Here is an 18,631-nt window from a genome sequence, read left to right on the forward strand (position 1 = left end):
CGTGTACAGCGCGTGACCCCATTAACGTCACCTTAATAATGCGTGATGCTAATGCCTTGCTATATATTGCGTGTTTCTGTGACGGGAATCATGTGATATAAGAGGTAAATATAATACGTGAACTTGGAGCACAATTGTATGATTAATTGCACTTTTCATGTACATTTATCATTGTTGTTTCTCAGCCATCTGTGATCCTTACAAACCAGCAACCAAATTCTACAATTGTAGAACAACTACAACTTTTTGCAATTTTTTCTCGTATTTGTGTATAAGCATTTGGCTCTTGCTGTACGGCTTTAATCCAAACTGTAGTGGTTTTGGTGCTGTTGACTTCCTCCTGCCTTGAGCTTCTGGAATTCACTTTTATTCACGAAACAACACAAGAGGCTTGGGAAGATTGATGACTGCGAGAGATTGTAGAGTAACGGTCAATGAATGTGAATGTATTTTTTCTACTCTGGTGTCATGGGAATGTTGGTTTTGTCTGCTAAACATTACCGGCCTCCTCGATACACAACCGACACACATACTTACTCTTAGGTCTGTCTTTCGACTTAACGCTCTAAGGGCGTTCGTAAAAACAACACTGTATTAGATACACGTGTTTCCCCCAAAAACTAGAGGAACTTAGTCTGTTGTGAGTTTGATGTGTTCTTTTTCCAGGTCTGTGATCAATTAAAATAGTTTTGAAGCTATTTTATAGTTGTACATGCCGTGGGCCGCGCGCGCAGAGCAACATGTCAGTCTTTCACCAGCACACGCACACGGAGACATGCACTTCAAAGGTCAACACTGTAGCTGTTCTCTTTCAGTTTTTTTGGATGCCGGACCCTTTGAGTCATCTGTGTTAGACCATTCATTCAGTTCAGAATCTGTTACAGGGCCTTTCAAGCTGTATGAGATGTGATGGGTTTGTTTACGTGTGCCTGTTTGTGAACGATTGCAATCGTATCGCATTTATGACATCAGCAACATCATGTACACTCTGGTATCTCAAGGGTACATATCTGTGGCAAAATTGTACATTTTAGGACCTTATTAACTCATTCCCCGCCAGCCTTTTTTTTAAAGTGGCCTGCCAGCATTTTTAAAAAAATATTTGCATTTTTGTAAAGGAATTTTGTTCGAGATCAGATTCAAAGAGATTATCAAAACATCCATGGAGGTTAAAATTAAATTTTGCTTAAGTTTTTTATCAATTGGGTAATATTGGGTAATTTCATCTATAATAGCGAAACTACAGGTTACCGTAAAAACTCGTCAGGAAAGCGTCATTGGCAGGGAATTGTTTTCTCTTATTTGACGAGATAAATCGTCAATGGCGGGGAAAGAGTTAAAAGGTACCTTCCCATGATAACTTGTGTACTTTTTTCATGGAGTGTGGTTATATTTCTGTCTGTCTGTCGATCTATCATTTATAGGAAATCATAATTCTTATCTTTTTCTCTCTTTTTCTCACTCAGGTTGGGATGAAGGACAATCCAGCAGTAGATCCGATTATTCACGGTTTAAGAGGAGTGGTGCATCATGGTGAGTGGACAAACTCCTTTCCATCTCAGATCATTTTCAGGATTTGTGACGTAAACATATAGGGCCCTATTTTAACGATCTGAAACGCAAGTGCGAAGCGCAAAGCGCAAAGCGCAAGTGACTTTGTGGGCGGATCTTGGGCGCTGTTGCTATTTTCCCAGCGGGAGAAATAACTCTTGCGCCAGGCGCAAAGCAAAAGGGTTTGTCTGAAGTAGGTACATTATTCATAGGTGTGGTTTGGGCGTAACGTCAAATAAACCAATCAGAACGTCATCCAACATTCCCTTTAAATGCATGTGCGCAAGTTCCATGGCGCGGGTTGCTATTATTATGACAGATCACAGCCGAGGAGACCGACGTTCTTGTATTAGCAGTCAAAGACAGAGAAGTTGTTTTGTATGGGGATAGGAGAAACCCACCCAAATCAGCGTCGGTTAAACAGGCGTGGGAGGAAATAGCCACAATTGTCTCATCAGCCGGCATCCCCAGGACGTTGCGCCGCAAGCGCTACAATGATGTCAGTAGTTGGGGGAATCCCAAGCTTGCAAGCATAAATCGGGCACGCCGTGTAACGGGAGGTGGATCTGCCTCTATACAGGACCTGATGCCAGCAGGACATCGCTGCGTCCACCCTCACCGCTGAAAGCCAAGAAACGCAAGCAGTCCAACCCCAAAGAACACTTACAAATCAAGTTCACATACATTAAGGTTTCTTATGAAAACATTGTAATTATTATTTACATAAAATAAACGTAATACAGCCACACAACAAACTTATGAAAATATTTTAATCGTTATTTGTATGAGAATTTTTAAACGCAGCCACACAATAAATAAAAACTATCACCACAATGCTCACCACTATGATTCCCCTTATCTCGTGTATTAATATTTTTTTAGTGTAACAATTTATGATTTGCAAAAATAACTGTTTCATCTGTGTAGATTAGATAAGCAAAGTGTGTGCGCGTTGTGCACGCTATACATTATAGTCAAGCATGTGCCCTTTAAATAGCATAATGAACCACGCGCAACGCGCCACTGGCTTTAGACTATTTTTTTTCGGTCAGTGGCGCAATTGTGTATTGAATCTGCAAAATAGCATCAGGGATGGTTTGCGCCGGAACACGCCTCCTTTTGTGCGCTGAACCACCCAGGGAGCGCAAGTTCATTGCCTAGTTTGCAGACGTGCGTCTGTGGAGGGAAAAACCCGCTGTGCGCCGGTGCAAAATACGAATGATACATGCGTTACTGACAAAGTCAATTGCGCTGGGTGCAAGATAGGGCCCATAGTCGTAGAAAAAATTAAGAGACACTCAGTTTAACTTTAATCATTATTTTTTATTGTATTGTTCAAACCTATATAAAGACATCCAACAGCAGTGTAAAAGACTGAGAGCATGCCAAGACACATGAAAAATCTTTAGTTATTCAATCAAATATTCACTTTTGAATTCTTCCTAAATACATATAAAACTCATTAGTGTTGTATAAAAGTGAATATAAACTTGTTTTCTTCGCAGTATTCAAGATCTGAAAACATTGCATCTTTTGTTAGTTTGTTTTAGTTGCAGTTTCTGCAAATAAATGCAATAAAAACATAATTTTTTTAGGAATTTGCCAGAAATGTTGTCGGTAGTTGACAGAACAGAACGACACAAAATTAATAATTTTACTTAAAAATAAAATAAAATAAAAACATATATATAGTAAATTTAGAAAAACTGAAAACTATCATGAAGTGGTCTCATAAAGATATAATGTGGGATTTTTAGTGATTTATTTTAAATTTTTATCTAGCTGTGAGATTTGCGAATTGCAACCAACCTCAATTTCGATAAGCAATGAGAAGCTACGGTAGCTGCCACAGGACAAACATGCCGTCGACTGAGACAACGTAGGGACGAAACACGCTCTGTATAGCAGTTTGTCTGTTTAGGGCTACTGTTGAAACATGACAGCGACGTCCATGTAAGAGGACCCACAGTGTATGTAGATAAAAACGGTAATAAAAACAATACAGATTATAATGTAAGGTCTTTATGCACCACTGATAATAAAGTTATGTATATTATATTGCATTTCTGTCAAGAGATCCTTCTAAAAGTCCCACATCACACCTTTAATTTTTTCTGCAGCTGTATATGTATCAATCAGTTATTCTTTTTATATATTATTATTAATATTATTGATGTATTTTTTTATTGTTGTGTCAAGGCAATAACACTGACTAAATTATTGGTGTCCAGCTTGTCTTACATGGTGGAATGAGCAAAACAGACCGGTCTGTTATTAGTCAGTCTGTTTGTAAAGCAGATCTGTAGTTGACAGGATCTCTGCCTCGGGTCTCTGACTAAGTGCATGATGATATGAGTGTGATATTGAGTCAGGAGTCTGGGTAAGAAAGCAGGAGTTTGTAAGGCAGAGCATGTGCTCTATGCTAAAGCATAAACAGAGATTGTTTATATCTTACATCAGTATACAATAGAAATATGCCTGTCATGCACTCTGGCAGGCAAACACGCACACGCGTGTGCACAAACACATCATCTGCCATGTTATTTTGTCTCTGGCTTTGAGGGGGAATGTGTGTAATTTTCTACCCCGGGTTTTGTTGAGTGATCTCTGCTGTCGGAGGGATGAAATGACGCGTACGTTACACGCGTTAGCGTACACCCAGTCCAAAACACATACATACTACGATACATGTGTGCCGATACATGTGTGCCGATACACATGTGCGACCCACGCGTACAATGTATGCAAGGTTTCAAAATCACACAGTGCACGTGCATGTTGATGACAACAAAAGGGACTATAGTCGGAGCCGATGGTGTGGTGGCCAGTGCTCCGACACATGGTGCAGATGGACTTCCAGCGACCCGAGTTTGATTCCCAGCTCGAGGTCCTTTGCCGATCCCATGCCCCTCTCTCCACCCTGTGGTCTCATGATTACTGTCTGTCAAATAAAGGCAAAATGTATATATTCGAAGAACACACAGATTTCCAAATATGCTTTAGTTTGCCTTTGTGCCCAATTATTTTTCGTCCAAATACCTTAAAAGTTTTTAAGTTTTGTCCATTTTGATGGTTTAATCAAACCTGAGGGGACATTAAAAGCATTTTTTTATCAGGATGAATAAAGTTACAAACATAGTTGACATTTGGTAAACTGCGCTTGGGTCACTGAAAAATAATTTGGGTATTGTACGAAAGGAACCTCAACACTGCGCCCCCTAAAATTGCCCGTTTGAATAGTTGACCCCCTCGAAAATGTCATCGCATTATTCCTTTCTGCTTTCAGACATTAAAATCTCTTGAACGATACAGACACCAGCTGCTCCCAGTGTGAACTGATGTATGCTCCGGAATATTGAGACGAAACCGCCATGACTGTCTGCGATTCCCACAGAGTAAATTGATGTCTTTAAGGAATGTTTTGTTAATGTACTCTATTCAGTCATTTCGGGAGCACCTCGCTGTGCCCACGTGAAGTTTAAAGGCACGTAGAGGCTTTGATGGTAATTACCGGCTTGCGAGATGGTCGTAGAAAGTGAGCGAGAGAGTGAGCGTACGGCGTAATCTGGGTAACCGTGGTAGGAAAAGCATCACGGTGCCAATCTGACAAAGAGATCAACGTTAATGCGTTGTAATAGCACTCACTCTAAGCGGCACCACCACGGAGACTTTACCATGACAGAAAATAGTTCTGCTGCCAGTCGAAGATGAAGATGCTGTGTCTGAAGATGAAGGTTACCATGGCGATGAGGATGTTGAAGGTCTTAGGAATGAACAAGATTTTTACTTTTTGGTGAAATTTCATTGCTAGGATGCTAAGATGAGTTGGGCGTTGTTTGCAAAGGTCTGTCATTTACATTTATGCATTTGGCACTCCATTTAATTCAAGGTGACTTACAGTGCATATATTTTTATTAGAGCTACAGCAAAGAAACCGACAGAAGCCCATTTATTCATCTTTATAACTCACTCTCTCTGCAGTAGTCAAGCTATCACGGCCTGTTTGCTGGAGCGTGTTGATCTTGTTTGCTCAGTAGGGTTGGGATAAAGGTGCATGTGTTTGTGTTCTCGACGGGAGGTGGGACAGAATCGAGTTCTCTGTCCTTATTCCAGACAGATAAGAGCAGGGGGTCTATACAGACTCTGACAGCACCGCATCTTTCCTGTCAGCACGTAGACGCGTGTAATTTGGTATTGCATGCACTAAACTCAGGTAGTCGCACTAGAGATTTGTGACTGGAATTACACGCGTTCAGCGGCGGGGGCTTGTGCATTCGGCTAAGATATATCTAAGGATTTGTGATGTGTGTAACGTCTGTGACTGTGTTTGCGGTGTCCTGTAGTTAAGACGCTCAAGAGTCTCACATCTGTGTCAAGTAGCACAAGAAGAATTTCACATCTCTCGAGAGCTTTCTTGTTAAGAGATCATCCATTAGGCTCCTATGACAATTTCTTTAATATTTAACTGCACTTTAAAAGCAGGCGTGCTTCGAAATACATAGCCATCTTTCAAGCGCTCACTACGTGAAAAGTCCCAGTGTGAACAAGATGCCATTTGCATTTGATTTAAACACAAAACAATGAAGTTCATGCCAAAGTTGACGCATGTATGTGCATTACTCATTCCCACTGGGAATATGCCTCTTGCAAATCATTAATTCATGCATGCAAGCTTTTGTTCTCCCATCTGATGTTAACATGAGCATACTTTACAATCACTTCGTTTTAATGTCAACAGCAGGTATGACGTACTTACTGAGCCACATGAGAGAAAAATTATTTAATTACTTTAAGTTATTGAGGCAGTTTTAAGAGACATTCCAGCGAAAATATGGCATTTTCAGACTCTTTCAAAAGAAACTATGTTACGCATGACTCTAAGATCACACTGATACTGTTTTGGAGCTGTAAGATTTTTGGAAAAATATGGTCTCTTTAAGCAGAAGTTATCATGAAACGGCATCCTTAAAATTGAATAATGTCAAGGAATAGGTGAATAAAAGAGAAAATTAGTTGAAAATTAAGAGACGAGGCGTTAAATAATGAGAAGGAGAATGTAAATGACAAGAGAGGAAAAGTTGGATAAAGAGTGGGGAGGAATTGAAAATTGAGAGAGGAGGAGTTGAAAAACGACAAGTAAGATTATGTAAATAAAGAGAGAGAGAATTAGTTGAAAAAGAAAGAGGAGAATTTGAATAATGGGAGAGAAGTTGGATAAAGAGAGAGAATGATTTGAAAAATAAGAGAGGATGAGGTGAATAATGAGAGAGAAGTTAAATGAAGAGCGAAAAGGAGGTGAATAATGAGAGAGGAGGACGTGAATAATAAGAGAGAAGTTAAATGAAGAGCGAAGAGGAGGTGAAGAATGAGAGAGATGAGTTGAATAATTAGTGAGGATCCGTGAAATAATGACAGAGGAGGAGTTAAATAATGAGGAGGCGGCAAATAATGAGAGAGGAGAAGTTGAATGAAGAGAGAAGAGGAGGTGAATAATGAGAGAGGAGGAGATGAAAAATGACAAGTAAGATTATGTAAATAAAGAGAGAGAGAATTAGTTGAAAAAGAAAGAGGAGAATTTGAATAATGGGAGAGGAGTTGGATAAAGAGAGAGAATGATGTAAAACCGAAATTGAAAAACCCAGAATGAAAAATAAGAGAGGAGGAGGTGAATAATAAGAGAGAAGTTAAATGAAGAGCGAAGAGGAGGTGAATAATGAGAGAGATTAGTTGAATAATTAGTGAGAATCCGTGAAATAATGACAGAGGAGGAGTTAAATAATGAGGTGGCGGCAAATAATGAGAGAGGAGAAGTTGAATGAAGAGAGATGAGGAGGTGAATAATGAGATAAGAGGAGTTAAATAATGAGGAGGCGGCGAATAATGAGAGAGGAGTTGAATAAAGATAGAAGAGGAGGCGAATAATGAGAGAGGAGGCGAATAATGAAAGAAGAGGCGAATAATGAGAGAGGAGGCGTTTAATAAAGAGAGAAGAGGAGGTGAATAATGAGAGAAGAGGAGGTGAATAATGAGAGAGGAGGCGAATAATGAGAGAGGAGACGAATAATGAAAGAAGAGGCGAATAATGAAAGAAGAGGCGAATAATGAGAGAGGAGGAGGTGGATAATAAAGAGAGAAGTTGAATGAAGAGAGAAGAGGAGGTGAATAATGAGAGAGATTAGTTGAATAATTAGTGAGAATCCGTGAAATAATGACAGAGGAGGAGTTAAATAATGAGGTGGCGGCAAATAATGAGAGAGGAGAAGTTGAATGAAGAGAGATGAGGAGGTGAATAATGAGATAAGAGGAGTTAAATAATGAGGAGGCGGCGAATAATGAGAGAGGAGTTGAATAAAGATAGAAGAGGAGGCGAATAATGAGAGAGGAGGCGAATAATGAAAGAAGAGGCGAATAATGAGAGAGGAGGCGTTTAATAAAGAGAGAAGAGGAGGTGAATAATGAGAGAAGAGGAGGTGAATAATGAGAGAGGAGGCGAATAATGAGAGAGGAGACGAATAATGAAAGAAGAGGCGAATAATGAAAGAAGAGGCGAATAATGAGAGAGGAGGAGGTGGATAATAAAGAGAGAAGTTGAATGAAGAGAGAAGAGGAGGTGAATAATGAGAGAGGAGGAGGTGAATAATGACAGAGGAGGAGTTAAATAATGAGGAGGCGGCGAATAATGAGAGAGGAGTTGAATAAAGATAGAAGAGGAGGCGAATAATGAGAGAGGAGGTGAATAATGAAAGAAGAGGCGAATAATGAGAGAGGAGGTGTTTAATAAAGAGAGAAGAGGAGGTGTTTAATGAGAGAAGAGGAGGTGATTAATGAGAGAAGATGAGGTGGAAAATGAGAGAGGAGGAGGTGGATAATGAGAGAGGAGGAGGTGAATAATGACAGAGGAGGAGTTAAATAATGAGGAGGCGGCGAATAATGAGAGAGGAGTTGAAGATAGATAGAAGAGGAGGCGAATAATGAGAGAGGAGGTGTTTAATAAAGAGAGAAGAGGAGGTGAATAATGAGAGAAGAGGAGGTGGATAATGAGAGAAGAGGAGGTGGATAATGAGAGAGGAGGAGTTGGATAATGAGAGAGAAGTTGAATGAAAAGAGAAGAGGAGATGAAAAATGAGAGAGAAGTTGAATGAAGAGAGAAGAGGTGGTGAATAATTAGAGAGGAGGTGAATAATGAGAGAGGAGGAGATAAATAATGAGAAAGGAAGAGTTGAAAATTAGGAGAGGAGGAATTAAATAATGAGAAGGAGGATCTAAATGATAAGAGAAGATTAGGGGAATCATTATAGAGGATAAGTGGAATAATGAAAGAGGAGGTGCATAATGAGAGAGAAGTTGAATAAAGAGAGAGGATGAGTTGAAAATGAGTTAAATAATAAGAGAGGAAGAGTTAAATAATGAAAAGGGAGGGGTTAATTAATGAATGAGGAGGAGTTAGATAATGAGAGGTTTTTTGATACGTGTGTGATTAATAAAACCAGGAACCTGAATAAAGGAAGTAAATAAGGTCAATTTGAATTCTGACAGCTGCGTCACAAAATCATAAGCATCACAATATCCAAACAGCCACACTGACTATGCAACTTCTCCTGTTGTGCGGCAGCTAATGTAACATTAAGATGGACTTTATATGCGGAGAGAGAGTCTGAGTCGTGCTGGGTTTACACACGGATGTGTGACTGGAGAGTGGTTGCCCTGTGGCTGTCTGTGTGTGTGACAGAAAACCACTCTGTGCCATCCATTACCATGCCACTGAGGCACAGCAAAAAGCCTCTCTCTTCCCATCCCCAGCCTGAACCTTTAGGGGATTACCATTCATTTAACCTTAACTTCAATATACACACAACACAAGGCGTGTTAGTTTTCCCATTTACACACTGGTTGTCCAACCTGCATATAAATGAGAGCTTACTTCAATTTATTTCTCTCTCTCTTTCTCTCTGTCTCTCTCTGTCTGAGCGAGTAATAATGAGAGCGCTATCAGTTTGCGGTATCTGTAAAGCCTGCTGTGATTGGTAGTGGCGTCTTGTGTTGTTTGAGTTCATGTTAGTCCCCTTGCGCGCCACACCAGTCGTTGAGCATTGTTCACTCAACCAAGCGTCCCTTCTCGGGGGTGCATGAATCAAAACAGTGAAATGAATTCTCCATTTCTCCATGGTATATATTACAAGTCCATTAATTCAGTCTTTCAGGATGGCTTTGAAGTCTCCATTGGCCCGGCCGTCGCCACACTGATTGGCAATTAATTTTCAACGTCTGGAATCGCACAATGACAAGACATACCATGTCAACGGTGTTTTCTTTTTTGTTGGCTGTGTGTATTTGCTTTTATTCAGCACTGCCCCCCTTTTGAAATCACCGATTGAAATGCCACAAACAAAATGCCTGTTTTCAGACAGGTTTTCTGAACACTCCACCCATCTGTGTTTGGTCAAACAGATAGTGTCACCCCAAACTCATGCCATTGGCGTAACACAGGAGTGCCCAATTCTGCTCCTGGCGATTGACTGTCCTGCAGAGTTCAGGTCCAACTGTATTCAAACACACATGCCTTCAATTTTTAAGTGATTCTGAAGACCTTGATTTGCTGCTTCAGGTGTATTTGATTTGGGTGGAGGTTAAACTTTCCCGGACAATCGATTGCAAGGAGCAGGATTGGGCACCCCTGGACTAACAAGTGCCACTAAATATGCTTATTTCTCAAAACCAACTTTCTTTTTGGTTGCTGTGACTAGCTCTGTTCCCACTGTCCGTGATTTGCACATTTACTAAAATTTAAACCAGGGGTCACCAATCCTGGTCCTGGAGGGCCGGTGTCTCTGCAGAGTTTACCTCCAACCCTAGTCAAACGCACCTGAAGCACCTTAATTAGCTGCTTCATGTGTGTTTGATTAAGGTTGGAGCTAAACTCTGCAGAGACACCGGCCCTCCAGGACCAGGATTGGTGATCCCTGATTAAAACGCTTGCAAAATGTTAGTTTCTGGTTTGGAAAATGTTACGCTGCAGATTGGCTCCGCTGCGTTACGGCTACGCACCCTGCCGTCCGCCAATACCCACCAGTTACGTATTTGTTGCAGAGCGGCCGCATGCTTAAGTGACGAGGACCCATGAGGTCTCGCAAATTCACATGATGATCGCGCGATATCTTGTTCTGTCTCTGCCCATTATGCCGTTAAATTATGACGTATTTACAAACCAGCCCAGATCACAACACGAGATCTCACAAATTCAGGTATGATCACGCGATAAAGTCATGGCTCCACCCTGCAGAGCTGTCCGGCACCGGGCCAAAATAGAAGCTCTGCGTATTTGTTAGGTTTTACTAACCTAAAATTAACATTCTATTCTATCTAAGAAAACTTTCCTGGCTAACCAAAAACAAACCTTTAAAAATAACGTTCTGAAAACCAACAACTAACATTAGGGGAAGGTTTCGGGAACCAAAAGTTGTTAGCTGGGTTGGCATTCATTGCTAAGCTTCTTTGAGCAGGATTCCCAAATCTTAGATTACAAATATGGGTCAATGGTGGACATACACTTCATTCTTCCTGTGTCATCCTCCACATCAGATTTCTGCATCTGTTTATCTTTATTTTATGCAACATGTTTGTGCAATTGAAAATAGGGAAATACGCAAGTGGGAAGCTATAAAGTAACAATTTTTGTTTTATCATGTAACCAGGATAGTCATATGTTATGCAGGCATTGTTGGATAGAGCTGATAAGCGTTTCAATCAGAAGAGGATTATGGGTAAAAATCTGCAGATTGTGTCCACACGAGGATTGACCGGCTTAAAAAAGCACAGCTCATCCATAGCTTGAATATTAGGTTTGGACCATGTCCCTTTTTGGACCGACAACAAGCAGAAAAAAGGAGTTCTAGGACAATATGGAGATTACTCTTAAAGTTACAACAACCCCATTTTAGGCAAGCTTTGTGCAAGAAGCATTATAAAAATCAACCTGTCATATTTATGCTACTAGTGTCACCAAATGAATTTAAACTGGGTTTCTGAACACTCCACATGTCTGTAAATGATCAGCAGACAAGCAGATTTCCCACCCCAAAATCACACCAAAGGCTCAAGCAAGGATCATTAAATATGCGTATTGCGGTTTTTTGGCATCTGTGCCTGTCTTAGTCCTGACTGTCCTGTAATTTTCTCGTTACTAATTCAACACGTCTATGTTTTTCAGAAAAAGAGACGTTTCTAGAGCCCTTCGTGCTAAGAGACCTGTTACCCTCCTCTTTGGGAAGCTACTACCGGTACATCGGCTCGCTGACCACCCCACCCTGCAGTAAAGTCGTGGAGTGGATCGTCTTCAGTCGCCCCGTGTTCCTCTCCTACAAACAGGTGAGCGCAAGTGGTTTGTGCTTGGTGACTGTTGAAGCGTTTATTTTAGGACGAGTGGAGAATAATTTAGAGCAAGCTGATTGGGAACTGATTATGCATCTTTATTCAAAGCAAAGCTCAACGTTTCAGTTCCCATAATGCTGAGCGGCTGACCCAATTGAGGAGTCTGATGGGTAAAACTATGTTGGATTTATTAGAGAGAGCTCACGAGGAATGGCGATATATAAAAAATAGCAAGAAACATCAGGCAATCTATATCTGGGATAGGATTAGGGTGGGTTAATTATAAGGGATTTTTATTCAACTATTCCTCTAAAATGTTTAGTCGACTTGTCATGCAGGCAAGCAATTGACTACTCTATAAAATAAATGGTGCTAAAAGGGGTTCACTAGCTTATAATCATCGGGGAACCACTTTAAGTGATAGATCTATAAGTAGTACTAGCATCACTTATGGTTCTACATAGCACCTTATGGTTTTACTATATAGGTGCTACTGTATATAACACTTAAATGGTTCCCCTATGATTACGAGTCAGTGAACCACTTTTATTGCTATTTAGCACAATTTTTTTCATTGAGCTTAAAAATACAGATCTTGAGCTGAGGTTGCACTTAAAGCACAGTAGCAGAAGACCAGGTGCTGTAACCAAACACATCAAGGTGGTCCAGTTTCACAACCACAGACCGAATCAGATAGCAAAAACCAAGCTGGAAAAGAGGCAGATGATAAATGGGGAATATAATTTACACTGTAAAATCGCAGTGAATGTCTATGAGGGTTTTTCTTCTTTATAAATCCAGCGTATCCAATCCACTCCCTGGCTTGTCTTTGGCACACGTTTAAAGAGAAACGAAAAACCAAGGATTTGCTCTGACATATGTAAGATCAAAGGATATCCGCAGACCCTCATCCGGCCTTGTAGGATTTCATGTTATTTCAAAGTCATTCCAAGATTTATGACTGCAAGACGTCATCGCTTAGTAGCTATAAGCAGCCAATTTTCACAAAGGATCTGAATAGTCGATCTGATGCATTTGAAAATGAGGCTGGATGTACAATTTTTAATAGACTTTATTCATGAAAATACGCAATATTTGGCTATGAACTGTCTTTATATGCTGTATTTTGTTGTTATGAATATTATAATATTATGCAGTAGTGGGATTTTTCTGTTCATATTTTATTTTAGTGTGATCCAGTCTATAACGAACAAATAGATGTGACCCAATCTGTGAAAACCCAGCTGTATAAAGATTAAAATCAATGTGACATCAGTGATTAAAATTAAACGGTGTGGCTCCTAATCTAAGATTGAGACTTAAAACTGAACTTCACAGACAGGGTCACATACAGTGGCAAGTAAAAGTATGTGAAACCCCTATGAATGAACTGGTTTTCTACAGTGATTTGCCATAAAATGGGATTTGATCCTCATTTAGGACACAACAATAGACAAACACAATTTGCCTAAGCTGACAGCACAAATAATTCTAGTTTCTTGTGTCTTTAAAAAAAAAAAACCCTCTTTTAACATTCACAGTGCTGGAGGAAAATGTAAGTGAACCCATAGACTAATTATTTTAATAAAAGCCAATTTGTGCCAAGAGCTGGCAAACTGGAGTCAAATTAATAAAATGAGTTTAAAGGTGTGGTTTATTGCTACTTTGATTGATTAAAAGAAACAATAACATTTTAAGAATGCTATACTTAAAAAAACATCAGCTCTTATGAACCATGCCTCTCAAAAGATATCTGATCAAGAGTTGCACTCCATAAGGCTGAAAAGGGATACAAAACAATCTCAAAATATTTTGACATTCATCATTCTACAGTAAGACAAATTATCTATAAATGGAGACAGTTTAATACTGTAACTACCCTTCCTAGAAGTGGGCGCACAACACAGAATACTCAGTGAAGTAAAGAGGAACCCACAAGGAAAAGCTGAAGGCTTGAAGACACAAGCCTTTGAACAGGCATGGTGTCTATGGCTGTACACCACAGATGAAGCCGTTGCCCTCCCGAGAAACATTGCTGTGAGCCTGAAGTTTGCTAACCCTTGGCAAACCCCAGTGCTCCTGGGAAAAATTTTATGGACTGATGAAACAAAAGTTGAATTGTTTGGGAAAAATACTATGGCGCATAAAATGGGCACAGCTTACCAACAGTAAGCATTATCCAAACAATGAAATATTGTGGAGGGAACATCATGATTTGGGCATTTCCTCTTAGGGCCTGGACCACTTGCCATCATCGAGGGGAAACTGAATTCCCAAGTTTAGCAAAAAATCCTACAGGATCATGTCAGGGTGGCTGTCTGCCAGTTGAGGCTCAGTAGAAGTTGGCTGATGCAGCAGGACAATGACCTTAAGCATTGAAGTAAATCCACCACAGACTGGCTTAAGAAAAACTAAATGTGCCATTTGGAGTGGCCTAGACCTTAACCTGTGGAATGATCTCAAGAGAGCAGTTCACACCAGACATCCTACAAATATTTCTGAGTTTAAGTGGTTCTTGTAAGGGGAATGGGTAAAAATCCCTCTGAATGATGTGCAGGTCTGATTTAGAGCTACTGAAAGTCCTTGCTTGATTTAATTGCTGCCAAAAGGAGGTTTAACAAGCTATTAAATTCAAGAGTTCACTTAATACTGAAGGTCTGGTGTTTTTCGCTGCTTTTTCTGGACAAAGTCTGCCCACGAGCTGTTTGACCGACACAGTTTGTTTCGTCTAGCGTCACGTTTCGGACTCCCCACAATTACAAGCCGGCTTGCAAAAATTCAGTTATTGAATTAACCAGCCGCAAACGAATAGCATCTAAATAAACAACATTACTCACCATAGAACAACATTGTGCACTTCATCAACAGCCACACCAATGATACGCTCCCGTTAAACATCTATTTGAAGAATATCTCTCCACTGTTTAACACCTACAAGCAATTCAGGAGAACCAAACTTTTTGACTCCACTAACTACCTCAAGCAAAACTCTTGGACGTCTATTATAGAGTCTATGCCGCAAACTTTGCATATTTTTGAGAATCCAATATTAAGCTGATCATGATAACTGGTCAGTATTATCCACATGAACACGACTGATTCTCTTCCTCAATGGAACATCAGAGCTTTGTTTTCCAGGGACCGAAACTAATTGCGACACTCGCGTCTCCTGGAAATCCGAGCCGTTTCTCAATACCAAGTACGCCAAACTCGGACTTGTGTCCTTCGTGGTTCGAACTTGCAAGTTCAGACTCGGAAGAACGAACTCCTGACGAGAAATGCATTCTGGGAAACTTCGCTGTCATAAGTCCACACAAGTCTCCTCTGATGCATCTTCGATAAAATGGGCAGATCAAGAACACATCCGGGGATTTTATGTGAACTTGGGCTTGATGCAAACTTTGATTTGGAACAGTACTTGGTCTGCGACTGATGACGTTTCACAAGTCCACAAGAACGCATATTGAGAAACGGCTCCGGTTTATTTCAACCAATCAAAACGACTTCAACATTCTCACAGGGTTTCCAGAAAAGTGTACGAAAAACATCAGACGTTTAGCCAACAGTCTGTGGGTGTGACATCTGAGGCTGAGACTAGATTTCCACCGACTGCGGGAACGGCTATGGATCAACGGCCGAGTAAATCGGTTTCCATTCAAGTCAATGTGTGTATTTCCACTGACTGTGTTCCAAATCCGTCACAGCTCCAGCCATCCGCAGCCCTCCGGAACAAATACGCAGGGCTTCTATTTTTAACAGATGCCGGACAGCTCCGCAGGGCGGAGCCATGACTTTATCGCGTGATCATACCTGAATTCGCGAGATCTTGGCTGTTTCTCAATTCTAAGAACGCAAAGAATGGACTTGCGTTCTCGTGGAGACTGGTCTTGCCAGGCGACCTTGGAAGAACGAACTCAGAAGGTCGCGAGAACACATAATGCACTTGTGAGAATTGAGATGTGTGCGATCTTCCTGCTGGTCACGTAACCTCCCCAGATTTCAACGTGCAAGTCTGCACTCGATGCATCCTCGATATCAAGAACTCATCCGGGTATTTTCACGCGTCCTCTGTACTTGTGTTCTTGAGAATTGGAATTGAACTTCGACTGTTAATGATGACGTAGAGCGAGGACACAAGGACGCAAGATCGCTGAAGAACGCATATTGAGAAACAGCCCTTGTGTCATGATCTGGGCTGGTCCAGCAAAACGTCATAATTTAACGTCATAATGGGCGGAGACAGAACTAGATATCGCGCGATCATCACGTGAATTTGCGAGACCTCATGGGTCCTCGTCACTTCAGCACGCAGCCGCTCTGCAATTAATTCGGAACTGGTGGGTATTGGCGGTAACGCAGCGGAGCCGATCTGCAGCCGCTCCGCAGTTGGTGGAAATCCACAGTTATATTTTCCCCCAGCACTGTGAATGTTTAATGGGTGTTTTTAAAAAAGACACAAGAAACTAGAATTATTTGTGTTGTCAGCTTATGCACATTGTGTTTGTTTATTGTTGTGACTTAGATGAGGATCAGATCTCAATTTATGGCAAATCCCAGAAAAAAAGTTCATTCCTAGGTGTTCACATACTTTTTCTTGCCACTGTATTTGCCACATACTGCATGTGCTTGTCTTTGTAATTGCTTAAGTTTGTTATTTTCTCATTTACTGTTTACTGATTTATGTCAAATGGTCTACGCATTTAATGGTATATATAACGTATTGAATAGTTGAATGAGATATGAGTCACGGTATTGATATGATATTCTGAGCCCATCTGCATATCACAGACACAGGAAGTGATGCGTGTACAGGTCACAGCTCAACAGTCCTTCAAAGGGAAGACGCAGTCTTTTCTTTGGAGCTTCTTGCTCTCGTTTGACACCTCTTACGGTTCTTTTGTTCCCTTTTGTCTTTGGGTGATTTTGTTTAAAAGGCAACATCGCTGAGGCAGATATAAGCGAGTCTATTGAAGAGGACAGTTGTCCTTCACTTGCCGTTTTTCTCAGCGCTTTTGTTCTTCATCAAAGCAGGAAGTAGGTCACATAGTCTGACAGACTGAGCTCTGAGCGCTTTAAGGATCGATGCTCAGTCAGTCTACTTCATTTGCAACATCTGGAGTTGGGATGGATTTATCACACACGCGCACACACATTGGGGTATGCCCCTAAAATGCCCTGTTGCTGTGGTTACCCATAAGGGATTACACAGCCTTAGACTCTAGTATGTCAGCATTTACACACACTCATCTCACACGTACATACAGATGTGTGACCCAGAACGGCGCTGTTACTGTGATTTTTTTCCTTTCCACTATAAGGATTACTTAACCTTCATACACATCATCCACAATCATAGAGTAAACGCGCACACACAATAACTTGGATTAGTACAGTATTAAGAATTGTACACAATGAGAGTCGTGCTTTTGTTGCCTGATCCTGATCCCGGTAAGCCGTTTAGAAGCACGGCTGGGGCATATGTGGGATTAATAGATGAGGATTGTCATTGGGAGATTAGTCGAGAGCTACATATTGATACAGCCTGAAGCACACGATATGATGTCACCGCTTAAGCGAATATGGACCGGTATACTTCACATGAAAAATTATGTATGAGCACTTACTATGTGTTTACAGTGTACACTACGTCCATATTTTTTACAGTCTATAATTGGTCCCCATTATGTGATACAGTATTGTCTCATCCCCTATATGCTGTTTAATAAACATGATCTATACTGAATCATCGTCTATCCCTGCCTGTTTCACTCCAAACACCTCCACACACTTCTGTCTACACGTCACAAATTATTGTTCGTCCTTTTTTCTGGATGGCATGTTTGGTTCGAGGGTTTGCTTTTTCTGTCATACGCCGTCATACTCATTTACCAAGAATGTTAAGATAACGTAAAGAGGACAATGTGAACCTACGGCTTTCCGAACGTTGTGTTTTCAGAAAGCAAAGTGAAAAGAGGCAGAAGGTTGATGAGCCATGACAGGAGAAGAAAACATGACAGACAGCTGGTCTTGTTTTTAGTCTCTGATCAGCCTGTGAGCCAAAGAAAAAAATCCTCATCTGAGTCAGTATTTCAGGATGGCACAGTGACTCCGGGCATCATGGGAGATGAAAAATTAGAGAGATTTATATGAGCGGTTTTCTCTCTGTGTGTTTCTTTCAGCTGGAGGCATTTTACTCCATCTTCACTACAGAACAGCAGGACCATGTTAAATCTGTGGAGTACCTTCGTAATAATTTCCGTCCACTTCAGAGTCTGGACAACCGAGAGGTCTTCAAATCTGCCGTCAAAGACGCTTGGCTGCCTGATTTGACTGTCAGCCTGGGGAATCCGTATGGTACAGAGGCTTCCAAAGGTGGGCCGGCTTTCCTAACAGCTGATTGGTTGTCCTCTATATGACCAATCATGTTAAATAAATGTTAAATAATTTTTTCACAGACAGGATCACTTATCTTTTAAATTTAATGTCAATTTTATTGTTGTTTCTCCTTACATTTTATCAGCATTTTTATCCACATTTTAGGGGTTTTATAGCAATGATAGCAACACTTCTAAGCCGTTTGAGATGAAATCATATTTTTTTATCTATACCACCCAGCCCTGTTTGCATATTTTGATTCTGCATCACACAAATTCATGAACTCTTTTAGGATTTAAATTAAGTTTCAAATACAATCAGATTTCCCTCATGATTG

The 18,631-nt window shown here is 40.7% G+C and overlaps 1 protein-coding gene across 3 annotated transcripts in view; it reads left to right on the forward strand.

The window, feature by feature from the left end:
* ptprga (protein tyrosine phosphatase receptor type Ga) overlaps positions 1–18,631 on the forward strand; it is a 313,371-nt gene that overhangs the window by 240,793 nt on the left and 53,947 nt on the right. For all 3 annotated transcript variants that reach the window (XM_065241771.2, XM_065241773.2, XM_065241772.2), the window contains exons 6-8: positions 1,467–1,533; positions 11,759–11,916; positions 18,099–18,291. In XM_065241771.2, the coding sequence (XP_065097843.1) occupies positions 1,467–1,533; positions 11,759–11,916; positions 18,099–18,291 (418 nt within the window). The remainder of the gene's footprint in view (positions 1–1,466; positions 1,534–11,758; positions 11,917–18,098; positions 18,292–18,631) is intronic.

The sequence above is a fragment of the Paramisgurnus dabryanus genome, chromosome 14, assembly GCF_030506205.2.
Source record: "Paramisgurnus dabryanus chromosome 14, PD_genome_1.1, whole genome shotgun sequence".
In the NCBI taxonomy this organism is placed as follows: domain Eukaryota; kingdom Metazoa; phylum Chordata; class Actinopteri; order Cypriniformes; family Cobitidae; genus Paramisgurnus; species Paramisgurnus dabryanus.